At 41.3% G+C, this 27,180-nt stretch overlaps 1 protein-coding gene and 2 long non-coding RNA genes across 7 annotated transcripts in view; 2 read left to right on the top strand and 1 right to left on the bottom strand.

Moving 5' to 3' along the window:
- Positions 1–3,493: 3,493 nt before the first annotated feature.
- LOC138743656 (uncharacterized) lies at positions 3,494–9,594 on the bottom strand. The gene is made up of 2 exons (XR_011344981.1): positions 9,443–9,594; positions 3,494–3,783 (listed from the first exon to the last, which is right to left on the bottom strand). It is a non-coding gene; the product is annotated as an uncharacterized lncRNA (long non-coding RNA).
- LOC138743657 (uncharacterized) lies at positions 4,351–8,484 on the top strand. Its single transcript, XR_011344982.1, has 2 exons — positions 4,351–4,680; positions 8,161–8,484. It is a non-coding gene; the product is annotated as an uncharacterized lncRNA (long non-coding RNA).
- LOC138743655 (C-terminal-binding protein 1-like) overlaps positions 9,558–27,180 on the top strand; it is a 147,830-nt gene continuing 130,207 nt past the window's right edge. For 2 of the 5 annotated variants that reach the window (XM_069899189.1, XM_069899183.1), the window contains exons 1-3: positions 9,558–9,644; positions 9,824–9,901; positions 18,863–19,049. In XM_069899189.1, the coding sequence (XP_069755290.1) occupies positions 18,986–19,049 (64 nt within the window). In that variant the 5' untranslated portion in view covers positions 9,558–9,644; positions 9,824–9,901; positions 18,863–18,985. The remainder of the gene's footprint in view (positions 9,645–9,823; positions 9,902–18,862; positions 19,050–27,180) is intronic. The other 3 variants (XM_069899184.1, XM_069899186.1, XM_069899188.1) reach the window with 3 other exon arrangements.

The following is a 27,180-nucleotide window of genomic DNA, read 5'->3' as shown; positions in this document are numbered from 1 at the left end:
CCGGTTTAGGAGGAAAGTGCATCCCCCTGCACCATTGGGCCAGAGACCCAGCCCACCTCTCCTCCCTCACAAAGGGATCAGGAGACCCAAGGAGAGCTAAGGCACTCCAGATCCCCGGACTGCTTAAATATGTAAATAACTATATTTTTTGACTTTTTTTCTGAACCCATGTTCTCTGTCTTCATTCACAGACCTTAAATTCTACAGGAAGGGGTGAATGCAGTGAATTGGGATTCACTGGTAGTGTGTTGTGCTGATGGCTGGCTCTGCCCCCTACCGAAGACTACTGTGTAACCCTACCCATAGTTAGAAGCTAATAAAAGCGTTTGTTCTCCCTCCAGTTGAGAGAGCTTTTATTCACGCTACAATATATATTACCCATCATATCCTGTTTTCAAATTCTGTGTAAAAGGGGCTCTTACCTCATCAGTAATAGAATGGCACCACTGCCATTTCTTTAACATTATGCGAATAAGCCAACTGATGAAAATTAATTAATAAGACTTCCATATTGCAAATCTCGCAGTTTAAGATCTACATAGATCGCATATATGCCTCTCCTGTCTGATCTTACAAGGTGTACACCTTTGTATATCATGTACCATCAATGTCACTACTCGAGAGTGTCCTCAGCACAGCTCCAACATTCCAACTTTGCCATAAGAACGAAGGCAGCCTTATGTTGGGAGACATACATAAGTTTTCCACTGCCTTCGGGGTAAGCTGAGGCAGAAGAATGGAGATGGGGAGCAAGGAAATTATCCTGAGATTATTTCTTTTCATAAAATGAATTATGTGTGGACATCCTTCCAGAAACTACAGTCTAATGTAGAGGAAGAATTGAGTTGAATGTCTCACTAGTATCAACAACCACCCTTCTTAAGTATTGAACATGTAAAAATCTGTGTGTTCAACAAAAGTCCACTGTTAGATTCATTCTCCTTGGCTGTGTATGTGCATGGTTTTATGTGCATATTCCAGGCATTATTTTATCCAGTATATCTTCAGCACTAAATTTATTTTGCCAGTTGTATGTCGAATGTAAATTCCTTTGTAAATCTTTAACTTAATTCCAACCATGCCTTCTGTTTTACATTACCTGAGGGTTAATAAGGTTACAGTTGATTTCTGCATCTTGGATGTTATAACCCTACTGCCTCCTTAAAAATCAACATACATCAAACACATTTGGTTTTAAAGTGGAAATAAAATTAAATCATAAAATAACTCACAATCAAATGGAATTACACCTCTATTTATTAACCTAACATCAAATGTTCTACTGTATTTCCTTAGATTTCAATCAAGCAACCAACCATTTCACATTCATAGATCTCTTTATTTGAACCCTCAATTCTCTCCTCTATTAAAATAGAGGACAGTTGTTTTCCAGAGAGATTTTTTGATGAAGTCATGTTTATTTGCAATTGGTGATGAACTCCAATTAGAAGTTCAAGTGGCTAATTGGGGATAGGGTAAATTGTGATGAAAATTGCAAAGGCACAGTAGACAAAACAGACAGTAAATGGTGGAGCAGATGTGTGGCAGAAACAATTCCAGGAGTAAAACTGGGAAATCATAATTTTGAAACAAGAAATGGATCTTCAGTGCTCAGATTTTAATTCAAACAGAGATTAAACTATGCGGATCTTACAAATATAACAAGCATACAAAACCATTTTATAAAAAAGTTCTTATTCTTAAGATTTAGCTCAAACAATTCAACTGCACAAGGGTAGTTAGGGATATAATTGATCTCATCTGCATTCATTTAATATTTATAGATATTAATGGGAAAATTAAATGAGGAAACATGGTTAGATTAGAGGAAATGAAATTGAAGTGAGAACGAAAAGCACAGAGGAAGGAAAGACATTTAATACAGATGATGTAAGAAGAAATTTTGGAAAATAATAAATAATATGGATTTAGTTAAAAGTTGGAAAGTATTTTGGTGCTTCACTGAGCAAAACATATTAGAAGGATACCCAAGCAAGCTGGGCAATGGGATTTAGTGATAAAATGAACCACTTTTGCTAGATTGGTTGAAAATTGCTCAACATTAAAATGTTGGGGTATTTGGTTAATAAAAAAGGCATCACACATCAGCAAGCCTTCTATCGAGCTCTAAATACCAATGGATGCAATTATATCAAATTAAATATTGTTGATTTCATTCCTCAAAAATATATTTTACTTGTTGTGATAGAATACAGCTTCAGAATCTACCATAAGCATTAAGTATCAGGGAATATGTAGATTTGATTATTTTGATATGATTTCCTTTATTAATCTATATCAACTATGGATTATTTTGCCAGACCATATCAGCTGTATTTCGATTACAGCTTTTCTCAGTATGTGGAGGAGAAGGACTGCATTCATTTGTCAATTTTTCCAATGACACCTATAAAAATAAAAGTCTCGACTCTCAGCTTGTAACAGAAAACCTTTTCACTGAAGCAAAAATAAGCAATTTGTAATTCAGTGCAACATGGCAAACCTGAACCAGGTTTCAACTTTGTCCATCTAGAACAATATTATTTAGAATACTTTGAGATGAGCGGCACATCTTACATATTAATGTTGGAGAGAAAGCAAAGTAAATTTATTTGAATGTTTGGACATCCAATGTAAAATTGCAAAAAGATTGTAAAGAAACCAGGTTGTATTGCCTGAACTTTATTAGGTTAACAGGTGATTGGATTGAAATTTTCAAGATTGATACTGAAACATGAGGGAAAGTGATAGTTCCAAAAAGAGACATAGGAAACTTGCTGGATAATTATTCTTTAAAAAACACTATTTTTAATCCTTTCCCTGCTCCAAGATCCCAATATTTATTTTGGAACACATTCTCAGTACGATACAGAAATTCTGAAAGAAAAATGATATGGCTACTTATATGCATGTGGATGCTGCTAAATATTTGGTGTCATTTACCTTGCAAATCTGGACTAAATTGCTAGGCTGAGGAAAATATGAAAGAAAGACACAACTCTGGACCATATCTGATATAGCCTCACAATTCTGTATAAAGGGGTCGTGGTCCCTCAACTACAAGGGGAAGTTTACCCGTTCCTTCCTATCCTTAATAATTTTAAACAGAAGTATTGTGGGAAAATGTGTTAATTCTTGAGAAAGATTAGTTTTAACAGGCAGAGAATGCATCGTGATAAGACAAAACCATTTATCTTTCTGGATGCATATCCTGTTTGATTTCTCGCACCCTTAAACTTTAGTACATCCTGAACTGGTAACATTATCAGCTGTTGACTATCAGATATGTCACATGATATTTTATCCTATGCAGATCTTATCAGCATGACCTTAAGGTGATAAGTAATTTTTTTAAATGAAGGCATACAGGACAGTAATAGGCTATTTCGGTCCAAAAGCCCGTACCAGCCCATTTACAGCCAATTAACCTACACCACCTGATATGTTTCAAATGGTGGGAGGAACTGGAGCCACCAGGGAAAACCCATGTAGACACGAGGAATAACTTGTTTATTCATTCCGCCAAGATGGACAATTTCAAAGTTTCCCACATTATTCTACATTTGTTGAACTTTGCCCAATCATTTATCGATATTTCTTGCACTCGTTATATGCTTCTAATAAATTCCTTTATCAGTCCACCCTTATGTCATCAGAAAATGTAACAGTCATGGTTCCTTCGTCCATATTTAGAGTAGACTTATGATGAAGTTCCGTTCTGGGACTCGCAGTGTAAGATGAAATTATTGTAAGTTGAAATCGGGCAAATAGCACAATATTTTGCTGAAAAACATGAGATTTTGCAAAAAGTGAGATTTCACTGAAAAAAATGCAACATTTTGCCGGAAAAACATGAGAACAGAACCATTGTAACTTTGAAATATTGTATGTCAGGACATTATAAGTAAGGGTCAACTGCAAAAGGTTGACACCCCAGCATCAATGCCTTGTTACTCCTTGCTTTCACTAGTCAACTCTAGTGAACTCCTTTCACTAGTCAACCTCTAATTCATGCTAGTCTGTTGCCTACCATGCCACGACCTTACATTTTCAAGTTAACAGTCGGAATTTAATAATCAGAGTTGGATATAGCAAATAGGTCCAAAAATCTACCATTCCACATCAAAGAATTAGTGTCTTATTCATTGAACAGCCATATAGTATTTTGTTTTTACCATTTTATTCACAATGAATTACTTACAAAAGGAAAACCATTCAACCACCTTTAGTTTCATATCCATATTTTTCCATCACTGTACATTGTTACATCATTTCTATTTATACCATTGCCACCACTCTGGCACCTTGTTGTTACCTTTTTCCCCTGTGTGCCCTCCCCCTCCCCCCACCATCAGGTTGCTTGAGGTGCTTCCCCTCTATCTTAGCCCCTCGATGCCTTCCCCACAGTATACCCTGAGTCAGTGGCTCCAAGCCTCAGTGTGGCCCTCAGCATAGTTCTGAAGCCTGGAATGTGCATTGCTGCACCAACATTTCCATGTGCTGAAAGACCAACAGGTTTCTGGCAGACCAAAGTGCATCATTGATGCTGATGATCTTCCAATAGCTCTGGATCTTTATCACTGTTGCTAGGAACTGCCCATTAACCAGAAAGTCCTCTTTTACGCTGCTCTGAGGATGAACTGTGACAAGCATTTTTCTCAAACTCCTATCTGCACAGAGGTGGGTGACTGTCTCATCAGCAATGTAGTTGATTTGAGGGCAATGAGTATTGGGGTGATATTCAGGTCTCACTGGAAGCTTCTGACTGGGAGGGCACCTCTCACTGCCAGCCAGACTAAGTCCTGGTGTTTATTTGTGAGCATGTGCGATAAGGTATTCCATCAGATGACCTAGATTGTCTGCTCGGAACCACCCCACTGTGACCATCAAGTTCTCGTCTCTCAGTATCTGTAGGAAGTTCTGTGCTGACCACTGCCTAAGGGCCTTGTGGTCAAAGGCATTTGTTTGGAAAAACTCTTCCATGATTGATAGGTGGTGTGGCACAAGTCCAACTGAATGAAACATTGTGCAGCAATGAGGCTGCACAAACATCCTTCGAAACACCTCAGCACATAATGGTACTTGGTGCCCTTGTACTTAGCCTGATGCAGCTACATACGAAGGTGGTCATCAGGGCTATGCCCTTGCCCTTATTGTACATGGAACCCTTCAGATCCTTTCCATATTGGATCCCTATGTGGCCTGAAGACTGCTCTGGTGAACAGTAGGCCACAGCAGTACCAAAACCACCTCGCACATGATGACTAGGTTCTTCCTGTTCTTCCAGACCAAACTTCTGGTGGAATTTTGTGATCCACTCAAATTTTTGTTGCAAAATTTTGCCCCTCCAAATCAGAACCTCAACATCTTCAGGTAGTCAGATCTGACTGAAGAGATAATTAGACCAGTTCCTGAAAAGCATTGCCTCACTCTTCTTCCAGTTTACCCCGGCGTCTGATGCAGACTTAAACTGGCCCCAAATGCTAATCAGTCAATAAACTGATTGTGTGTCTTAACAGAAGACTGCGATGTTGTCCATGTACAAGGAGGCCTTGACTTGATTGCTTCCACTGCCTGGTAATGTCACTTTTCTTATGCCCTCGACCTTCCCAAATGATTCAGCAATAGGCTCTATACAGCACACAAATAAGAAAGGAGAGAGCAGGTAACCCTGCTTGACTCCAGACTTGTTGGGGAAGTTATCTGCTTCCCTCATAAATGCAGTCTTTGAAGCAGTAAATATCTAGGAAGCCAGTATTGTTACCAAATGTGCATGCATGCTCTGGCAATTGCTGGTGATTTAAAAAAATTCTACAAAAGAAGAATGTTGAAATCTCTTGAAATGTAGCAGTAGACATAAAAATGTGAAATATAGAAGTTTGTAGTTCCTGTCTGAAAGCATCCAGAAGTGAGAACATTAACTGTGACAGAAACTCCGTGCCAGTGGATCCGCAAATATAAGGCAGGAGATCACATATGTGCATAATGTCTGTTTGACAAATCTGTACATGTACGCTTCTTTTCAGAATGTGCCAGGTATGAACATGTTTGCCTGAAATCTCTCCTTGCTTAACTTTTTGGACAAGGTATTGGAATATTTTTTGCCACTATATCCCCTTTGATACTTTTCCTCTGTGTCCATGTTCTCAAATGTTATCAGCCCAGTCATCAAAGCTCTTATTGATGAGTGCTGTGAAGTTCTACAGATTCCTTATGGTGGAAGAAGTGCTGAGGTGGAGTTGTTTTTTACAACTAGGTAGAAATCAATTCCAGCCATTGAAACTGTGCCCCCAATGTCATAAATCATTGGAAGGGTGGGAGGAATCCAGAGCATCTGAAGAAATCCATGCAGGTCATGGGGAGTATGTACAAACAGTGGATCGTTGGTGGTGTTATGGTGTTGCACTAACCGCTACACTAACCTTGCCATTCTGTAACCAGTACTGGTATGTCTGTTCTCAGTTTCTTGCAAGTATCCCTTGTGATGTTGCCAAGTCTTGTAAAAAAAACATAAAAGCTAATCTCACATTATAAATGGCACTGAAGAAGAGTCTGTGCATTAAGTACATTCATGAGACCCAACTAGAAATGGCATTAAAATATTACCAGCATGACAGGAATGTTCTGGTCCAATATCTGCCAAAGCAATAAATCTGTCAGAGAACTCACAGCCACCATTTTGACACATCAATTCGCCTGGGATCTAGTATCTCAACTTTCTAACTCACCTCTAGCTTTGTTTTAGATTTCTTTAACTTAACTTTAACAACACGAAAAAAAAATAGCATCATTGGTGACACTGGAAAAACTAAAGATATAAAATGGCCTAGAATGCCAGTTTGGATAAGGTATGATATTAGAGTTGGTATTGACAGGACTGGAGTATAAAATTTAAAAAAAAATTATAGACATGCAAAGCAATTATAGACATGCAAGACATAAACCAATCTTTGCTTCATATTTGCAAGCAAGACAAAAATCTGATGATCTATCCATTCATGGATATCTGTGGCCTGAGATTAATTTCCTGCTCTTTTGTCATATTTCTCAAGGCAAGAAATATATTCACCACCATCACAAGGTTCTTTACATTCATGATGTGTTTGTTGCATCAGAGCTGAAACACTCTGATGTCCATTCCACATCATGTCAGCAGTCCTTGGACTTGTACTAGAATCTTTCTACCATCGCTACCTGTGGTATTTATTTATGAATTTAAGTCTATCTCTGAGAATTGTATGGGCTATGCATGGTACACACACTGCTTTTAGTTCAGCAGTCATTTCCTTCAATAAAGGACGTCTAGTTGGGAAGAACCATACAGCAATAAACCCAACTTGTCCATGCTAACCAAGCTGGCATTCTGGAGAAGCTGCATTTTGTCTACATCTTTCCAAACCCATATATATAGTGGTACTTGTCTGAGTGAGCAGTGACACCAAAGAACTTATGTGGCCTCACCAGAGACTTATCCAGACTGCAGTGCACTCCAATGCAGAGGCTGACAGCTGCTGTCTTTTGGCATTAAGTAAAGGTTTCACACATGCTGAGAGGTGGATTTAAGATTCCAGGTATCATTTTCCAGAAAAAAAGAGCAAAGTTCTCATCTGCGTCCCAGCCAATATTGATGCAAATCTGGTCTTTTCAAAGACACCCTGTTCAGTTCTGACAAAAAGGGTTTGACCTATTTCTTCTGCTTGACCTGCTGAGTATTACCAGCACCTATTCATTTCATCCCTGTATACTTCAACACTGTTTCATTTGTTTTCACAGATGGGGGCAGCACAGTTGGCAAAGCGGTTAGCAATCAGGACTGGAGTTTGAATCCCGCGCTATCTATAAGGCGTTTGTACATTTTCCCGGGGCTCCAGTTTCCTCCCACATTTCGAAACATACCAGGGGTGTAGGTTAATTGGGTATAAATTGGGCAGCATGAACTCGTCAGCCGAAAGGGCCTGTTACCATGTTGTATGTCTAAATTTAAATGTCCTGCATCTCCCTCAGTGACCCTCCCCCAAGTTTCCATCACTCAACCATCTATCCCGTCATTCACATGCCCATGTCATCTCCCAAAATGAAGAAAATAAATCTGCCCAGTTCCCCTGATTTTGCATTTCAGCTGCTCGGTTTTTACCATTAGGTGTGTTAATTTAATTACAGGCCAGCATATGTGAAAACAACAGGAGGGAAGGTCAATGGCCAGCAGCAAGGGGTCTCGAGCCATGACTGGATGAGCCACACTGGGAAGGAAGCAGGCAGGTACCAAGCTTGGCCGACAGTGTGTTGCGAGAAGCAGGCTAGGAGTATTGGACAGGAGGCAGTGACGCAGAAAAGAGTGGCTATGTTCCCTCTCGACAAAACCTTTGTGTTGGCTGCGCCAAGCCTCAGTGTGCCCCTCAGCATGTACTCCTGTGCCTAGAATGTGCAAATATGCTGGGTGATTAATGTTTTGAGCAAACAAAGAAAACATGTTTCAGACAGGTTGATGTGTGTTTTTCACTGAGTTAATGATCTTATAGCAACTCTGGATGTTCCGTGTGCAATGCTGGGAACAGCTTGTGAAGCCCTCTTTTGTGCTGCTGCTGTGGGTGAATCCTTCTCCACATTCTTAGCAAATCCAGTCTGCAGAGGTGGGCGACTGTCTCATCTGTATGGCAGTTGAGTTGAGGGCCATATGCATTGGGGGTGATATTTTGGTCACACAGTAAGGTCCTGACCGCCAGCCAGGCCAGGTGCAGGTTCTGTTGCTTCTGGCGAGTTCTGACGATGAAGCATTCCACCAGATGGCCTGGCCGGTCCCCTCAGGGAAGCGCCCCGAGTCCTGATCTCTGTGTCTGCACGGTCAACGTTCCCTGCTGACATCTGCTGATGGACTTGTGGTCGCAGGTGCGTGCCTGGAGGAACTTTTCGAGGAACAATACGTAATGTGGAGTGACGACTCAAAAGACTGTACAACAGGCTTTATTCCAGTAAAAGTCTGAACACCAGTTCATGCTTTGGTGGCTACCGTGTAACTGGCTCGAGGTGGGGGTGGGGGGGGGCTGGCTCAGGTCGATATTCGGGTCACATGATTGACAGCCGGCCAGGTGGAGTCAGCCCTCATGTGGTCTTCCTGCAGGTAGGTACAGAAATCACCCCCTACAATCTCACCACATGTGGCAATGGGCATAGGGGCGGCATAGTCAGCCCAACACCTTTACGGCGCCAGCGATCGAGACTCCCTGTAAGGAGTCGGGGACATTCCCCCCGTGTCTGCGTGGGTTTTCCCTGGGGGCTCCGGTTTCCTCCCACCGTTTGAAACGTACCGGGGGGGGGGGTCCTAGGTTAATTGGGGGACACGGGCTGGTAGGCTTGTACCGTGCTGCATTTAAAATGCCCGGCCCGTCCTTCACAAGACCGTGGGCAGGTAGAAGCTCACCCGCAGCCTGATGAGGTTACTCACCGAGGGAACGCTGCAAGGAGGAAGAAACGGCAGCCGAGGTGGCGGCCGGGCCTCGCGCCACACCAGGCGGGGCGCGGTGACGTCAGCACGCCGCAGCGCGCGTCGTCACGCGTTGGCGGGGGGCGGGCCGGGGGTGGTTTCTTGGACGCGCGGAGCGGCAAGATTGCGAGGAGTCTGGTTGCCGGCGCGTACGGCAATTGATGTGAGTGTCGGCGGCAGCGGCGGGGGGGGGTGGTGGGGAGCCGCGAGGGCTGGCGGTCAGCCGTCCGCGTTCCCTCCCCTCCCCGGCCCTTAACTCGCCCGGTGACGCCCGTCGCGCACTTTCTGCTTTATTTATATATTTCCCTCTCTCCGTCTCTCCCTCCCTTTTATTTCCGGTAGGAGCAGCCTCGCTGTGGGAGTCAACAGGAAGCAGCATGGTTTAAGGAGCTGGGACGCTGGCGCAGGCGGCGAACGCAGGTAATGGTTCGCGGGTCCTCAACGCCCCCCACCTCGGCCGGTGAAAGTTCTAACTCCAAGTCTGCGGGTGTTTTCAACTTTCGTGTTGGCCAGCTCCAGGATCTCGTTACAAAAGTCCACCAAAGTTAACTGTTCTCAATCTAGTTGGAGGGATCTGAACTATATGAAGAATACAGCCCCAAGTTTATGTTTGGCTAAATTGGTGGACTTTGGGGAAAAAAAACTTCAGGTGGGAATGGTCTGGGGTATTGATCTTTCATCTCAGTTCTCCCCCCCCCCCCCCCCCGCCAAAGTTTAACCGTACAGCAACTTGTTATAGCTTTTCATTGGAGCAAAACTTGTCATCCAAGTTCTGTATTGCACCTCAATTTCAATGTTGCTTCCAGTGTTGGTTTAATTTCGGAGCAGAGCCAAGCAGGGTTCAAAGTTAAGATCGATATTCTTTTTGAACATTGGGGTGGGGCGCGGGGGGGGGTGTCTATTTGTATTAGGAACAAAAGATGTAAGAAAACACTTGCATTCTAACTTGTGTGCCACAGGTCCATTCTTTTAATTCTGCTTTGAAATTTTCTTGAAACATCTTAACTATATTGAAGGATCCCATCTCACACTCACACACTATTGTGGCTCATGAAAAGTTGGTGACAGTTTCTCTTAGGATAACTTGAAATGGAGAAGTAAATTTTGGTCTTGTCAGTAAGATTCCTGACAATGAACCTTTAAAAGAAGTGATAGATGCAGATGTTGAGGATTTGAGTGGATAATTTATTAAAATTACTTTTTGCTTATTGATATACAGACCACATGGCCTCAGTCATCATAAAATGTTTTGCAAGCAAATAAAATACTTTTGAAGAGTAGCCATAATTCTACAGTATAAAACATGGTAACTAATTTATCCTGCAAAACAACAATGGATGATTATCAGGTCATTTGTGTTTGACTATTGACAACTGTAGATATTGGATAGGGTGCTGAAAAATTAGTCTGCAAATTACTGCCTCCACCTGAGAGCAGTGTGGTGGAGTTCAGTGGCATGCTTTCAATGCAAAAGATGCACCTCTGACAGCAAAGTGTTGGTGAAAAATTTTTGTTCTTTTGAGTGGAATGAGAACAAGCAACCACCTAATTGAGGGTGAGAGTGCAATCATTGGAAATTCTCATTACTTCATCTAATTGCTTGAAAAGTGAATACGCAGAGTAAAGAGTGAGGAAAGCTGATGCAAAATCTGTTCAGCAGGCTTGATATTTGTAAGTGAGCGTAGTGATGTATACAGTTCTGTCACAGGAACCGCACTGAATTTGTCTCTGTAAATGACATGAGGTAGTAATTGAGGAGAGTTGCGGGGTGACCAAGCATTGGATCATTATCCCTTCTCTCCTGTTTCATATATTATTTAATATTGCCATTGTGTACTTGTGTCACAGGTCAATATTATTTGGATAACTATGCAGGCCCTGTACAGAATAATTAAACTCAATATTTTAAAATAAAATGTTGCTGCTGTCTTTTAATATTATCCTGCATTCCAGTTTCTCTCTCAGTCAGTGATTTATTAGGGCACAGGTATCCAAGGCCAAATGGCCACAACTCTTAATTGTACATCTCAGGATTATGTTCAACCAAGGCAGTTTTCGCCTTGTTATAATTCTCCGGAGATGCTCTCAGCAGGGAATCCTCTTTGCTAAAATCTAGGAATGCTACCTTCTTGCATTTTTTTCATCCTTTGTATAATTGAAAGTGTTAAGGCCATTTATATTGTCAACTTTGATATCTTTACTGCAAGAAAATATACTGTGAGTTGATGTCATTGACTGATCTTGAATATTTTTGGATACAAAGCTGTATTGATTGCAAGAATGCTAGGCTGATTTGTTAGCCTCAGTTAAACTGTTAACAGGAGGAGGAGGTTGTGAGGGGTTTGGGGAATGGCAATCCTTTGATTGATGGTGGAAGCATGCACGAATCTGGTAAGGGCAAGGTCAGATCTGGTATATCAGATCTATCTTGTGTATTTTGCTGTACATCTCCTGTTATCCCAGATTCTCTACCTTCTGAATCTTAGATCAGGACAACCCCTGGGATCTATTTCCAAAGCTTGTGGAATTAATGGCAGGTGAAAAACTGAATGTTTTATCCTGGATTAAAAGAGAGAAAAATCAGGAGGTTGAATTTGTATTTTTTAAATCCTTCTCCATCATGTAGATTGGTGTCTACAACTTTCAGATATCTGATCCTTGGTTTACAATGAGGTAACATCCCAAGATACTTGAAGGTCTAATTGGATAGATAGAAATGGGCATTGAAATTGGGCCTGACCACAAACTTGCAAGAGATGGGTTTTGAAGAGGTGTTTGAAAGAGGAACTGGAAGTAACAAACGAATGCTGGCATGGCTGAATCGTGTGAGGGGCAGGGGATGGAATTTACAAAATACTGAAGGTAATTAATGAGGTTGGAGCAGAAAGATTTTAGGATTGAATGATGGACGTGATTTCAAAGAATTTTAATTATGAGGACGAGAATATGGAACTTGGAATTAATGTTGTCATGAAAGGCGAAGGTTTGATTGGATGGGAGCGGCAATGAGTGGAATATTCTATGGTTTATGAACCTTCAGCAGAAAACGACGAACTGCAGCAAGTCGCATGGGATGTTTGTGATGGAATGAATGTTCCTTCTGTGACTTGGCTTCTCGTCAGGAACAGCATCAAAATGGCAAATGCTCTTGTTCAACATGTGACGGTGACCAGGTGAGGGAATGGAAACTCTGGTCGAATATGCAGTTTCTTCATGTGCATAATGAAGATGATTTTATAAATGTTTATTAGGAACCCATTGTTTATCCAAGCAAATCTATTAGCAGAGCTGCTGCTTTGAAATCCTGCAGTTCCCTTGCTATTCCAATAGTACCATTGGGTAGGGAATTCCAGGATTTAATTGAAGTGATGAAAAATAAATAATAATACATGTTTGGGTGGAATATGACATGAAGGATGGTGATGTTTCCATGTACTTCCATGCTTGTGGTGGCAGGTGAGAAGGTGCGACTTGGAGCTCTGTCTTAACAAGGCATGCATTTTGGTTCAGTAGTATCTAGTACCTGATTGCAACTTAACTTTCTATGGAGGTGAGAAAATTCATGATCTGTATGCAGGGCATTTGCCTGTTGATACTTTAAAATATCAGCAAAGCAATATTGATTTTTTTGGGTAGTATTGGTGATGGTGGCAGAAACAAGGTTAACTACAACCACAATCTTTTCTACCCACGGCAGGTGCTGATATTGATGTGACCAAATGCTTCCAAGGAGCTTAAAATTTGGCTGTTGACTTTTAAACTGATTCTTGGAATAAAAGTCCAATCTTTTGTCTTGCAAATTTTGTGTGATCCATTACTTTCCTGTCCCCATGTGGCATTAAGCAGTGCTGCTGGTATTGTATGTGGAGCAAACATCAGTTGCCCTCCTTGTAGATAAGGAGAATCTGATTCTGTGCTATAGATCTGATTTCCAATATGCCCAATTGGGGGAGGGAAATCACAAGAACATTTCTTTTCCATCATCTTTCTGCAGTCTTTGTCACAGTTGATTGCACAATCCTTCTCCATTGACTTTGCTCATCAGCATTTTCCACTATCTTCACTGGTGCCAACATTTTTTGAACTTGATGTCTGCTATCACTATCTTTGCTTCTGCTTGATTTTCTCCATCCACTCCTCTGCAAAAAGCAAATTTTTACTTAACAATTCAACAATATTTTTGTTAATTATGAGAGCGAATATTCAGCCCATTGAACCTGCGACATTTGAAGAGCAATCCATTTAGTCCTCCTTTTCCCTCATTCTCTGTAGAATGTAATATTTTACCTCCATATTTAGTTCATTTCCTTTTTGGACATTACAATTGAATATAGATTATCCATGTGCATTCCAAATTTTAAAAAAAAACTTGCTGCTTTTTTTTGTGGGGAATGCATAGGCATCCAGCAAAAAGAATCGTTAGAGGCATGGTTAGGATTTGTGTGGCACAGGTCAGCATGGATCAGCTATCACCATATTGAATGGCAGCTCAAATTTGAACTGTTCAGTGGCATACTCCTATCTTCCCATCTCCTTGGGTTCAGAGGGCCAGGACATTTCCTGAGGGAGGCTGGTATTTTGGTTAGAAAAAGTTGTTTGGATATTGGGTAATGTCTTCATGATCTCTTGTAAATTGTTTTGATCACCAATATAATGGTGTTCGAGAAATGTCCCAGAGTGAATATTCTCAGAATTTGTCAGGAATTTTTGAAAATCTGATCTTGTCTCACAAATTTTAAGTGGAGCCACTGATTTTATGAGGCATTTGTGGCACTGTTAACTGTTACATCCGGTACCGCACAGATAGCCGTCTCTTCAATCTGAGGCGCCCGCAAGCTCACATCAAGACACAAGAGCAACTTGTCCGTGAATTACTCTTTGCAGACGATGCCGCTTTAGTTGCCCATTCAGAGCCAGCTCTCCAGCGCATGACGTCCTATTTTGCGGAAACTGCCAAAATGTTTGGCTTGGAAGTCAGCCTGAGGTCCTCCATCAGCCAGCTCCCCACCATGACTACCAGCCCCCCACATCTCCATTGGGCACACAAAACTCAAAACAGTCAATCAGTTTACCTACCTCAGCTGCACCATTTCATCTGATGCAAGGATCAACAACGAGATAGACAACAGACTCGCCAAGGCAAATAGCACCTTTGGAAGACTACACAAAAGAGTCTGGAAAAACAACCACCTGAAGAAACACACAAAGATCAGCGTGTACAGAGCCGTTGTCATACCCATGCTCCTGTTCAGCTCCGAATCATGGGTCCTCTACCGACATCACCTACGGCTCCTAGAATGCTTCCATCAGCGCTGTCTCTGCTCCATCCTCAACATTCATTGGAGTGACTTCATCACCAACATCGAAGTACTCGAGCTGGCAGAGTCCGCAAGCATCGAATCCACGCTGCTGAAGATCCAACTGCGCTGGGTTGGTCACATCTCCAGAATGGAGGACCATCGCCTTCCCAAGATCATGTTCTATGGTGAGCTCTCCACTGGCCACCGAGACAGAGGTGCACCAAAGAAGAGGTACAAGGACTGCTTAAAGAAATCTCTTGGTGCCTGCCACATTGACCACCGCCAGTGGGCTGATATTGCCTCCAAACGTGCGTTTTGGCGCCTCACAGTTCGGCGGGCAGCAACCTCCTTTGAAGAAGACCGCAGAGCCCACCTCACTGACAAAAGACAAAGGAGGAAAAACCCAACCCCAGCCAATCAATTTTCCCTTGCAACCGTGCCTGCCTGTCCCGCATCGGGCTTGTCAGTCACCAATGAGCCTGCAGCAGACGGGGACATACCCCTCCATAAATCTTCATCCGCGAAGCCAAGCCAAGGAGAAGAACTGAGTGATACACACTTTTTTTGAGGGGGGGGCTGGAGATTTTGCAGATGTCCTTGGTACTTTGTTTATTAGGGAATAGTGGATGAGCAAGCCCATGGGGAGATCTGATTACATTTGCAAGTCTCATCCAGTCATTGATGAGCCAGGTACTCACGTCAGTTGTCATTTAAATTTTATTCACCGATTCCAACCTTGCTAGGTTTAACCCATGATTCTATTAATAGAATGAGTTTGATACCAATGGCTAATATTTAGCTACTCAATGGGGAGATTTCTAATATGGAGCTAGGAAAACTGTGCTGACCTTTTGGACTGCATGGAGGCTCCATCAACCCATGGGGCAGCCAGCTTCATGGATGGCATAGTGGAAGACGTAGCTTATGCCAGAGCTAGACTTTGGACACGTGGCAGAAGATCTCCTCTGTTATCTCTTTCCAGACATTTCCATGAAATAGTGATGTTGCTGGTATGTTTTGTCCAACATAAAACCAGTGTCAGTTGTCCAGAGACTCTCCGGATTTAATTCAGAGGTGCATTCTTTAAAAGAGTAATGATGCTTTGGCAAAGTAGGATCTCCAGTGCTTGTGGTTAGAGGATCACGTTTGAGTCAAAAGAATATCTTTGCGGAATTTAGTGTTTGCTAAGTTATTTCCTGTCTGCAACAATAAATCTTCCCAGAGTTGGTGTAAGGAAATTAGTCAATGACTGTTATGATTCCCTTGTAGCAGATATTGTTTGAATACCATTTTGGGTTGAGGATGGGATAGGTTTGGTTGGGATATTCTGTTTCATTGATTAGCTTGTCAGTATTTCTGATGGGGTGGACAAATAAATAAACATGCAAGGTCATAGTGCAAAATGGTGATTGCTCTTGTTAAACCATAATCCAATCAATATCTTTTGAAAGGAAAAGTGATGAAAGTTCGAGTTTAAAAAGTGTGGAAACATGGGTGGTGCCTTATTCAAGCCTTGACAAATCAAAGACGATGGGAGAGCCTTCCTGAAAACCTCCTCATCAGGAAATGCTTGTTTAGACTGAATGTGAATTCTACATTCAAAGGTTTCAACAGGAAGTGCCAGCTACCTATTGAAGTTTCTGATAAAACACAAATTAGTCTTCTGATTTGTGGTGACAATGTCAAGGTTATTGGATGTCCGTATTATGGATGAAGTCCAGGAAGGTTCCAAGTTATCTGCTGGCCCTGTTTGGATTCAAATGCCAATTTATGTTTGTGTCAGCTTCCATTTTAATAATTGTTATGATATGGTCCTGTGATGTTTCAATTATACAGTACAACTCAGATTATCCAAAATGTTTTTTGACCCAGAAGTGACATCTGTTTGGCTCTATATATATATATATATATATATATATATATAAAAAAAAAAAAAAAATTTGGATAATTGAGGATTTCAGAAAAATTGAAAATCCTCATTTATCTGAAAAAATTTAGAAGTAGAAATGGTTTCCTTTCTCCTTCGAAAAAATCTCAGATAACTGAGGATTTCTGATTGTTTCGGATATCTTCATTTATCTGAAATTTTTTTCGGATAAATTAGGATATCCGAAACAATCAGAAATCCTTAGTTATCCAATATTTTTTTTGGAGGTGAACTGATGTCACCGGTTGAAGGAATTTTGGAAAAACCTGAGTAGAATTTTGAGTTTTTGGTGTTGTTTATCCTATTTTGTTCAGGTTGGTTTTTGGTGAGAATTAAACATTATTTCATGTGTAAAAAGCCTTCCCTTGTTGTTTGCTGTTGTTTAAACTCTGTTACAGGTACAAGTGATTTGCTATTGCTTCTAGGCTGTTTTTTTTTAAAAAATGGCCATTTCTCCAAAAATATTGTTTATCTGAAATGGGCCTGGTCCCGACCATTTTGGGTAATCTGAGTGGAACTGTATTAGGTTAGGACAGCTTATTTTTTAAAAGTGTGGTCAGAAGTGAGGTTTAAGGAGAATTGAGTAGAACATTGAATTTAAAAGTGGAAATAGAGCAAGGCCTTGATGAAAGAAAATAGCCTAAAACATTGGTTATGTATCTTTATCTTTTCTATATAAAGTACACTGTTCGATCTGCTGAGTTTTTCCAGCATCATGTTTTTAAAACTGAGATGTTATCAGGTAAGAAAGACAATGAAGGTTGGTGATCATAGGAGTGATTGGTGTATTATGGACAATTAACAGCACAGAAGGAGATAATTTAAAATGAATTACATGTCCTTTTCTGCCTTCTGGTGCATGGTTTCTGGCTCTCTGGTCACTGATCTTCAAGGATGCACCTAAAAACTGTTTAAATGAGATGTGGGCTTCTGCTTCTGTCAACCTTACAAACATTGAATTCCAAACCTCTGTCACCATATGGGTGAAAAAAAACAAAATCCTTCTCTTTAAATCAGCATCCCCTAGTTTTTGAACTATCTTCTATGGGAAGTGGGTTTAGGCTCTTAATTATTTTGTACACAGTTTTAGTCTCTCCTCAGCAGCCTTCATTCCAAAGAAGACATGCTATCTTATCCAGTCTTGTAGCTGCTGTTTTCCCATCCTACAAACAGAGTCACAAATGTACTCTGCACTTTCTAGGGCATCAAAATCTATTATCAATCTACTTGAGCTGTGGTCTGACTAGATAATCCAATTCTAGATACCTCTCTATTCTTATGTCCTGTGCCACAGTTAACATTTCAGATTGATGATCAGAACTGGGAATTCTAAGCAAGAGTGTGGCAGAAAGGCAGCAAAATAATGTTGGCCTTTAGAGTCATCTTGTGGACCTGTTTTATTACTTTTAAGGAGCTGGAGATGTGATTTTTTTTTTTAAGGTCTTTTTTCTTTGCACCATTTGATTTCCTTCCATTCACTGTCTCCTATCTTGCCTTATTGTACCTCTTTAATGCATGGATTTTCTGGCTTGAATTCCATATGCCTGTATGCTGTCTGTTTAAAGCTTTCCTCAGCCCTGTCAACCACATGGCCACTTTTTTTTTTGCCACAAACATCTTCATAAGCCAAATATTAGAAATAGCAAGGAGTTGAGTGCTGTGCCCTGTGGAACTGCACTGGTCTTAGATTTTCAGTCATAAAGGCACACATTCCCTGACCCTAAGTTAATGTTTGATCGTAGACACTGAGTTAAGATGATCTTAAGTTCATGGAAGGTGGGAGATGAGAGGCCAACTCTGAGACCATTCCACCTAAAACATTTCAGACCAAACCATGCTATCTGGAATTACCCTTTGTTGTTTTAGGGATGTGCTTGTCGTAATTGTAAATTTGCACCTTTGTTAATTGGCAAGTACAATAAAATTGCATGTAAATGCGACTGCTGTGTCTATTATGTGGGAATTGGGCAAGTACAGAATGAAAGGGGATTGCTGTTGCATGTTGGATGGAAGATTGTCTTCTTTATAAACTAAGTTATCATCTGAAGTTCTGAAAATACTTTTTGGCTGAACTGCCTATGAGAATTAGCGAAGGCAGTGGAAATCTCATCTCTGCTGGAGATTATTAAATGTCTATCTTTTTAAATAAAACAGGGCAACAGGAGATTTTGGGATATTGAAACCTGTGAATTTTGATGTCTGTCTCCAGTTTTGGGTGTGGACTGAAAATAATCCACCATCAGTCGTCGTGGTGCTGACCTCTGACCTGTAGCTCTCATGTCTGTGCCTGTTATGGACAAACACAAAGTAAAGCGAGCACGCCTTGATCGTATTTGCGAAGGTAAGAATTTAAAGTTGAAATGGACTTCTAAAATAATGTGTCTGATGCGTCAGTGAAATATGCTTGATCATATTGCGTGTGTTTTTCCCGTTTTGTATCACTCCCACTGATTTCTTTTTAAACTGCTCTTAAGGGCTGTCAATTCACACTTGCTATGTTTGCCTACTACTTCACCAACCATATACGAGTTCTGAAACCTTCTGTTTGTAGTATCATTGATTTGCACCCAGAAATTGGATTTAAAATTTCAAAACACTGCATTCTGGGACTCTATTAATTTCAAATATCAGAAATTCCGCTGAAGATCTTTGAACTAGAAGCGAACATCAAGAGGTCCCATGTCCTTGTTTGTTGTTTTGAAGGACAAACCACCATCATGCCTCAAATCAAGTAGAGTCCACTTAAGTGCACCAAATATTCTATTTGAGTCGTTATGTTAATTTTGTTAAATGTTTTACACATAATTTTCCTCATGGGTTTAAAACAATTTCTGGAAACTTCACAACCTACATTTTCTGGGCATTGAATACAACCTTTCTAAAGATTGCAAAATAGAATAGAAAAAAATTAACACAGCAATACATGTGATCAGCAGCAGTTCTGATATTTCTGGAGAGCACTCCCCACAAAAGCTGTGCAGAAACAACATCCTTTCCTGATCTGGAAGGAAGGTCGGGTTTCAACAAGAAGGCTGGAAAGGGTTGTGGAGGTCATAGTTACAGCTATCAGTTTAATACAATATCTGAGTAAAAAGAGCACATTACACAACTTTTTGTTTGTTCTGTGAGAGGTAAAAAATGTATCTTTGACCTTAATTAGCTGAGGAAATATAGTACAATTCAGTAAAAATAAATTCTTGATACTACTTGTCTGAAGTTTTCACCAGAAGCAAAAGTTTTTGAGGAGCGTTCCCTGCTTTTTTGAGTGGGGGTGAGGGGGGCATGCTTTTTTTTTTTGGAGGAAAGAGGGGTGTGTTTTTTTAATGGGGGGTTGGTGCACTTTATTTTGAGGAGGGGAGGCAGCACACTTTTTTGGAGGAAGGGTGCAATTCAGTCCCAGTGGCTGGGATCAAGAGCGATTGGGAGCAAGATTTGAACATAATTTTTTCAGGGGAGGATTGGTACTCTACTCTCAGCTTGATTCATGATTCCTTTTTTTTTGCTTATTACAACTTAAGTGGTACACAGAACTTAAATGATCTCGTTTTTATGCAGATGTTGATCCATTATGTGTGAGAAATGTAAAATTTTTGAAGCTTCTCTGATCAATATGTTTTGGGAGTGTGCAAATTTAGAGAGATTCATGCCAGACAATTTCAAAACTTTTATCAATTATTCCCAAGATTAATTTGGAACCTTGCCTGTTATTAGCTCTGTTTGGTTTTTCTAATAATTCAGATAAACTTGTATTGGTGTCTTAGGAAAAAGTTTTGGCCTTTACCACGTTAATAGCCAGATGAGCAATTTTATTGAAATGGAAAATTATTCATCCCCTACTCGCACTCAGCTTTTCTGAGGGGGGAGGGGTGTGCTTTTCTGAGGGGGGAGGGGTGTGCTTTTCTGAGGGGGGAGGGGTGTGCTTTTCTGAGGGGGAGGGTGTGCTTTACTGAGGGGGAGGGGCCGCGCTTTGCTGGGGGGGCGGGGCGCCGCGCTTTGCTGGGGGGGCGGGGCGCCGCCCTTTGCTGGGGGGGCGGGGCGCCGCCCTTTGCTGGGGGGGCGGGGCGCCGCCCTTTGCTGGGGGGGCGGGGCGCCGCCCTTTGCTGGGGGGGCGGGGCGCCGCCCTTTGCTGGGGGGGCGGGGCGCCGCCCTTTGCTGGGGGGGCGGGGCGCCGCCCTTTGCTGGGGGGGCGGGGCGCCGCCCTTTGCTGGGGGGGCGGGGCGCCGCCCTTTGCTGGGGGGGGCGGGGCGCCGCCCTTTGCTGGGGGGGGCGGGGCGCCGCCCTTTGCTGGGGGGGCGGGGCGCCGCCCTTTGCTGGGGGGGCGGGGCGCCGCCCTTTGCTGGGGGGGCGGGGCGCCGCCCTTTGCTGGGGGGGCGGGGCGCCGCCCTTTGCTGGGGGGGGGGGGCGCCGCCCTTTGCTGGGGGGGCGGGGCGCCGCCCTTTGCTGGGGGGCGGGGCGCCGCCCTTTGCTGGGGGGGCGGGGCGCCGCCCTTTGCTGGGGGGGGCGGGGCGGCGCCCTTTGCTGGGGGGGCGGGGCGCCGCCCTTTGCTGGGGGGGCGGGGCGCCGCGCTTTTCTTGAAATAATAATACTTGCATTATTGTCCCAACTTGATGAATACCTTTTCGGCACTTAGTTATGATTTTTCAGTGCTTCTTTAATGGGATCTCTATGTGGTTTCAGTTTCTCTACTAATGCAGCCAATGGTTAAATTGTCTATTGTTAATGATAAATTATAGAGAGTGATTATACACAATTAAAAATGCAAAATTTTATTAATCTACGTATTCTATTCAAGGAGTTGATTTCTTCCCTTTTGTGGAATTATAGAACACAAATTTTAAACAGAATTTGATTTGCTACTTTCTTTGTCCATTTTTAAATGATTTATTTAATTGCATCAATTGATTCTCTTACTAATAAGCACTTAAACATTAACATTAAACAAAATAAAACTTGAAGTTTTGTCTTCTGTACAGATCCCATATTCTCCCAGTGGGTACTATTTACTCTTCCATTTTCTCATGTTTGACATTGGTATATAGTGCATGAAATTGCTATATCTACTGTCTAGTTTTCTTTAGTATCTGACTTTTAATCGGTTTCTCTGTAAATTTAGGAAGAAAAAAATTAAACTCTGTACAAAGAAGGTGGAGCTTGCCCAAATTGGGGATGAATGCTGAGTTTAATTTTTTTCTTCCTAAGCAACATTGGTATACCTTGCCTCTATTGTACTAAATTTCTTTCACGGCTAGTTCCCCACAGCAAACATTGCATGAGGCTTAATATGTTAGATTTGATGTGCTTAGTGAACTGCATCAGTGGCACTACATTTGTTCTTGCTAACTTGTTAGCGTCTGAAACCTTAACCAAGTAATCATTATTGAGGAACCTTTGGAAATGAATGAGAGTTGATAGTTGATCATCTCGATTGATTATTGGCTCATTATTGCACTGAGGAAATTATGAATCGGGTGGAGTTTGCCTTTCATGAAAATGCATCACCCGCAAAAAATGTTTCTTCTGCAATAGACTTGTATGTTATCTCTAACATTCATTCAGCCGTGTAAAGACCGCTGTTGGCAGGGTATATAGTTTCAACTAAAAGGCATATGAATGGCCCCAGAAAATCAATTGGAACCAGCATGACGATACTCTTATGAGTTCATTCAGGAGCATCGTGGTTGTGGAAGAAACTATCTTTGAAATGGTACAGTAAAAGTCCTAAAATCTGGACTGCTTTTTACTTTATTTTCCCACAGTTTTAAATTTATAATCAACAAGTGCACATTCCAGATTTTATTCAAGGTTATTTGCATACATTTAGTTCAACCATATAGAAATTACAGCACTTTTTATACATAATTTCCTCTTTTCAAGGCACCTTAATGTTTGGAACATTTGGCATCACAAGTGTTTGTGAGTACTTGAGTATGTTTAATTGCTTAATTGGTGCAGGTATAAGAGATCTAGATTTGCTTCTAAGCTTTTGATCACCTTTGGAGTCTGTAGTCGCCATATTTCCACACGAGGACCAGAGTTGTGCCAATGAAAGTCAAAGAAGCCATTATGAGGCTGAAAAAACAAGAATAAAACAGTAAGAGATATCACTCAAACCTTAGGATCACCAAACTCAGCTGTTTGGAAGATTATTAAGAAAGAGCATACTCATGAATTCAGTAATCGCAAAGGGGCTGGTAGGCCAAGAAAGACCTCCACTACTGATGACAAAATGAGTTCTCATTACAATGAAGAAAAATCCCCAAACGTACGTCTGACAGATCAGAAACACTCTTCGGCAAGCAGGTGTGGTCCATAGAAGACTTCATGAACAGATATGCAGGAGTTAGACTGCAAGAAAACAAACCACTAGTTAACCACAAAAACAGGATTATAGTTTGCCAAGGAGTCATTGAAAGACCCTGCAGAATTCTGGAAAAAGGTCTTGTAGACAAATGAGACCAAGATTTACCGGTAACAGAGTTGGCAAGGGCAAAGTGTGGAGGCGTAAAGGAACTGCCCAATATCCAAAGCATACCCCTCATCTGTGAAACATGGTGGTGGGGGCATTATATCCTGAGATGCACGGCTGCCACATTTACTGGTGCACTTATATTCATCAGTAACTGCTGATGGCAGTAGCAAAATTAATTCTGAGGAGTATAGAGACATCTGCTCAAGTTCAGTCAAATGCTTCCAAACTCATTGGACAACGCTTCATTCGACAGCAAGACAATGATTCAAACTATATTGCTAAAGAAACAAAGAAGCTTTTCAAAGTTGAAAAACTGGAAAATTCTTAAATGGCGAAGTCAGTCACCCGATCTAAATCTAATTATACATGCTTTCCAGATGCTGAAGAGAAAAATTAAAAGGGACAAGCCCCTGAAGATGGCTGCAGTGGAGGCCTGGCAGAGTATCACGAAAGAAGATGCTCAGCACCTGATGATATCTATGAATCACAGTCTTCAAGCAGTCATTACATGCAAGGGACTCAACACCCCAGTGTGTAATTGGATCATGGATTTCCTCACTTCCAGATGACAATCAGTGAGGATTGGAAAGAACATCTCCACAATTTCCATCAGTACCGGAGCACCGGTATCAGTATCTCACAGGGCTGCATTCTTAGCCCCTTGCTCTATTCACTTTATACCTACGACTATGTGGCTTGGTACGACAATAACACCATCTACAAATTTGCTGATATGAGTTGAATAAAGAAGGCAATGAGTCAGCATGCAGGAGGGAGATTGAAAACTTGGTTGAATGATTCACCAACAACAAACTTGCATTCAATGTCACCAAAGCCAAGGAGCTAGTTGTTGACTTCAGCAATGGAAAACCAGAGCTATGTGTTCCCGTGATCATTGGGGAATCAGAGGTGGAGAGGATGAGCAAATTTAAGTTCTTGAGATTCACTATCTTGGAGGATCTTTCCTGGACCCAACACAAATGGAATTGTGAAGAAAGCATGTCAATGCCTCTACTTCCTCAGGAGTTTGCTTAGATTTGGTATGACACCAGAAACCCTGGCAAATTTCTACAGATGTGCTGACTGGCTACATCACAGTCTGGTATGGGGACACAGCCCAGGACCTCATAGGCAAAACCCTCCCCACAAATTGAGAACTTCTATAGGGAACACTGCTATCAGAGAGCAGCAGCAATCATCAAAGACCCTCACCACCCAGCACATGCTCTGTTCTCGCTGCTGCCATCAGGAAAGAGCTGTAGGTGCCACAAGACTCGCACCACTAGGTTCAGGAACAGCTGCTCCCCCTCCACCATCAGACTCCTCAACAACAAACTCAATCAGGGACTCATTTAAGAACTCTTACTTGTGAACTTTATTGATTTTTTTTAAATTCTCTGTATTGCACAATTTACATCCATTAACTGTTTACAGTTCTTTATTTACCTATTTATGTTGTGTACATTTTTTTGCACTACCAATAAGTGGTATTTTACCTCACCCGTAGTTAAAAGAATCTCAGGGTTGTATGTGATGTTACGTATGTGCTCTGACAATAAATCTGAAATGTGTAACAAAGGACTAAACATGAATAATACTCCAAATATTATGGTACCCTGAAATGATGGGACTATGTATGTATATATATAAAAAAAAAAGTGCTGTAATTTCTACATGGTCAAGCCAAAATTTATACTAATATCCTTGATTAAAATCTGGAATGTGCACCTTAATCACATATGAATTGTTTGATGACCAATTTAAAACTGGAACACCAGCAAATAAAGGAAAGAAATGTGTTTGTCCCGAACACTGAGGAAAGAGCTGTAGGTGCCACAAGACTCGCACCACGAGGTTCAGGAACACCTGCTCCCCCTCCACCATCAGACTCCAGGGTTTCTGGTGTCATACCAAATCCCAAACTACAGAATTATTGAATGAAGTCACTGAAACAATTATTACTTTGCAATCTGAAATTTAAAAGGATGACACCTTTTATCACAGTTGTCACTTTAGGGTTACCTTCCAGTTAATTGTATGCATGGTTTGATGAGATGATGTACTTTAAATTAAAAAAAATTGTTGAATCACTAAACATAGTTTCTACTTGTGTCAAGATTGTCGACTTCAAAAACTTTTTGCTTTCCTTTCTATAGCTGATTGACTCTTAGAAGAGATTTGTGTTTACTCCATCTAAGTTCCTTGCAAATAGTCAACGATCCAGCATGTGGGAATTGAAGGGAGTGTCATGAATATGGTGGTGCATATGAATGGCCCCAGAAAATCATTATCGTGTATCACACTTATGTTTTTTATACTTAAACTTTTAAATAAATTTCCAAACTATATGTCACCCTCTTGCCCTTTTAAAGAGCAATGGTTTACACTAAAATTCTATATTTTAATGATGAAAGGTTTTAATGTAAAAATACAGCAAATATCAAGCAAAGCAATGATTGCACTTGCCTTCCTGTGAAGTGCCAAATCCACTGTTCTTATGGACAAGCCTAAATAACTAAAATGCTTTCTCATACTTATTTTGCACAACATTTGAAATAATATGGCTAAATTAAGGAATTGCTTAATAATCTTAAAGAGTTTTGCTGGTTGCATGAAAACTCCAAATAAATAAATACTGGATAAGCAAGAGTTTACTGTTGAGGCACATCGTCACAGGAAATAAATCACTATTTCATTGTTTTGAAATCTAGGTACTGCTCTATTGGCGTAATAATGAGAATTAACAGATGTCAGCAAAAGCTGTGTGAGGAACCTAGGTAATGCAGTGAGCAGCATGCTGTCCTTGCAAACATGATCTAGACCAGGGACAGACAACCTTTTACCATGTGTGGGCCGGATGATGTATCAGTGGTTGTATGGCAGGCGGCACTGATGCTACCATAAACAAAATAAATATTTAAATTATGTAATTTAAGTTTTCAGTTGTCTCTGCTTAATGTACAATGTATGAACATAACTGACGATAATTTATCAAAAAAAATCCACAAACTATTCAAGCAACCAGATCAACTATTTCTTCAGGTCCGGGAAGGGATCTTCAAATCGGGGAATGCACCAAAAGTCCCGAGTTAGTCATTAAAATTACACAATGTTTTTTTTAAATCAAAAAGGAGAAAATTTAGTCACAATGAAAATCAAATAACTAACCCCAAAATAGGCAGCATTTTGATAAATTTGGATCGCCCACCCCTGGACTAGGCTGTAGGTTTGTATTCAATCTGGACATGATCAATGGGATGTTCTTTCATTGTATCTTTCCAAAATGAATTTGCTGGCTCTTGTGTTTTCCTAACAAATGGACCATCTTGAATTCTCTTTTTCCTCTCTTAGTAGTTATGCCCACTGATCTGCAGCAGTAAAATGGATGCTGCATTTTCTTCAGGAGGATTTGGAAAACATCCTTGAATTTTTTTCTGGCCTTATGACCATCTCTTTCCATAGCTGAGCTCTGAATGGCATAGAACCATAGAACATTACAGCACAGAAAACAGGCTATTCGACCCTTCTAGGCTGTGTCAAATTATTATCCTGCCTGGTCCCACTGACCTGCACCCAATTCATAGCCCTCCATGCCCTCCCCATCCATGCACTTGTCCAAAGTTTTCATGTGCTAAAATAGCATTCAACACTTCAGCTGGAAGCTCGTTCCACACTCCACTTCTCTCTGTGTGAAGAAGTTCCCCTAAACTTTTCCCATTTCACCCTTAATTCATGTCCTCTGGTTGTTGAAGGGCTTAGGCTGAAATGTTGGTTATAAACTGTATCTTTGCCTCCTGTGGATGGTGCAGTAACTACAATCATAGCACCTGCAGACTTTGTTTCACTTTTTAAGCCTAGTTCTTCTTTGGCTTAGCTTCGCGGACGAAGATTTATGGAGGGGGTAAATGTCCACGTCAGCTGCAGGCTCGTTTGTGGCTGACTAGTCCGATGCGGGACAGGCAGACATGGTTGCAGGGGAAAATTGGTTGGTTGGGGTTGGGTG

The sequence above is a fragment of the Narcine bancroftii genome, chromosome 9, assembly GCF_036971445.1.
Source record: "Narcine bancroftii isolate sNarBan1 chromosome 9, sNarBan1.hap1, whole genome shotgun sequence".
Lineage (NCBI taxonomy): Eukaryota > Metazoa > Chordata > Chondrichthyes > Torpediniformes > Narcinidae > Narcine > Narcine bancroftii.
This window is presented reverse-complemented; position numbering and strand designations above follow the sequence as displayed.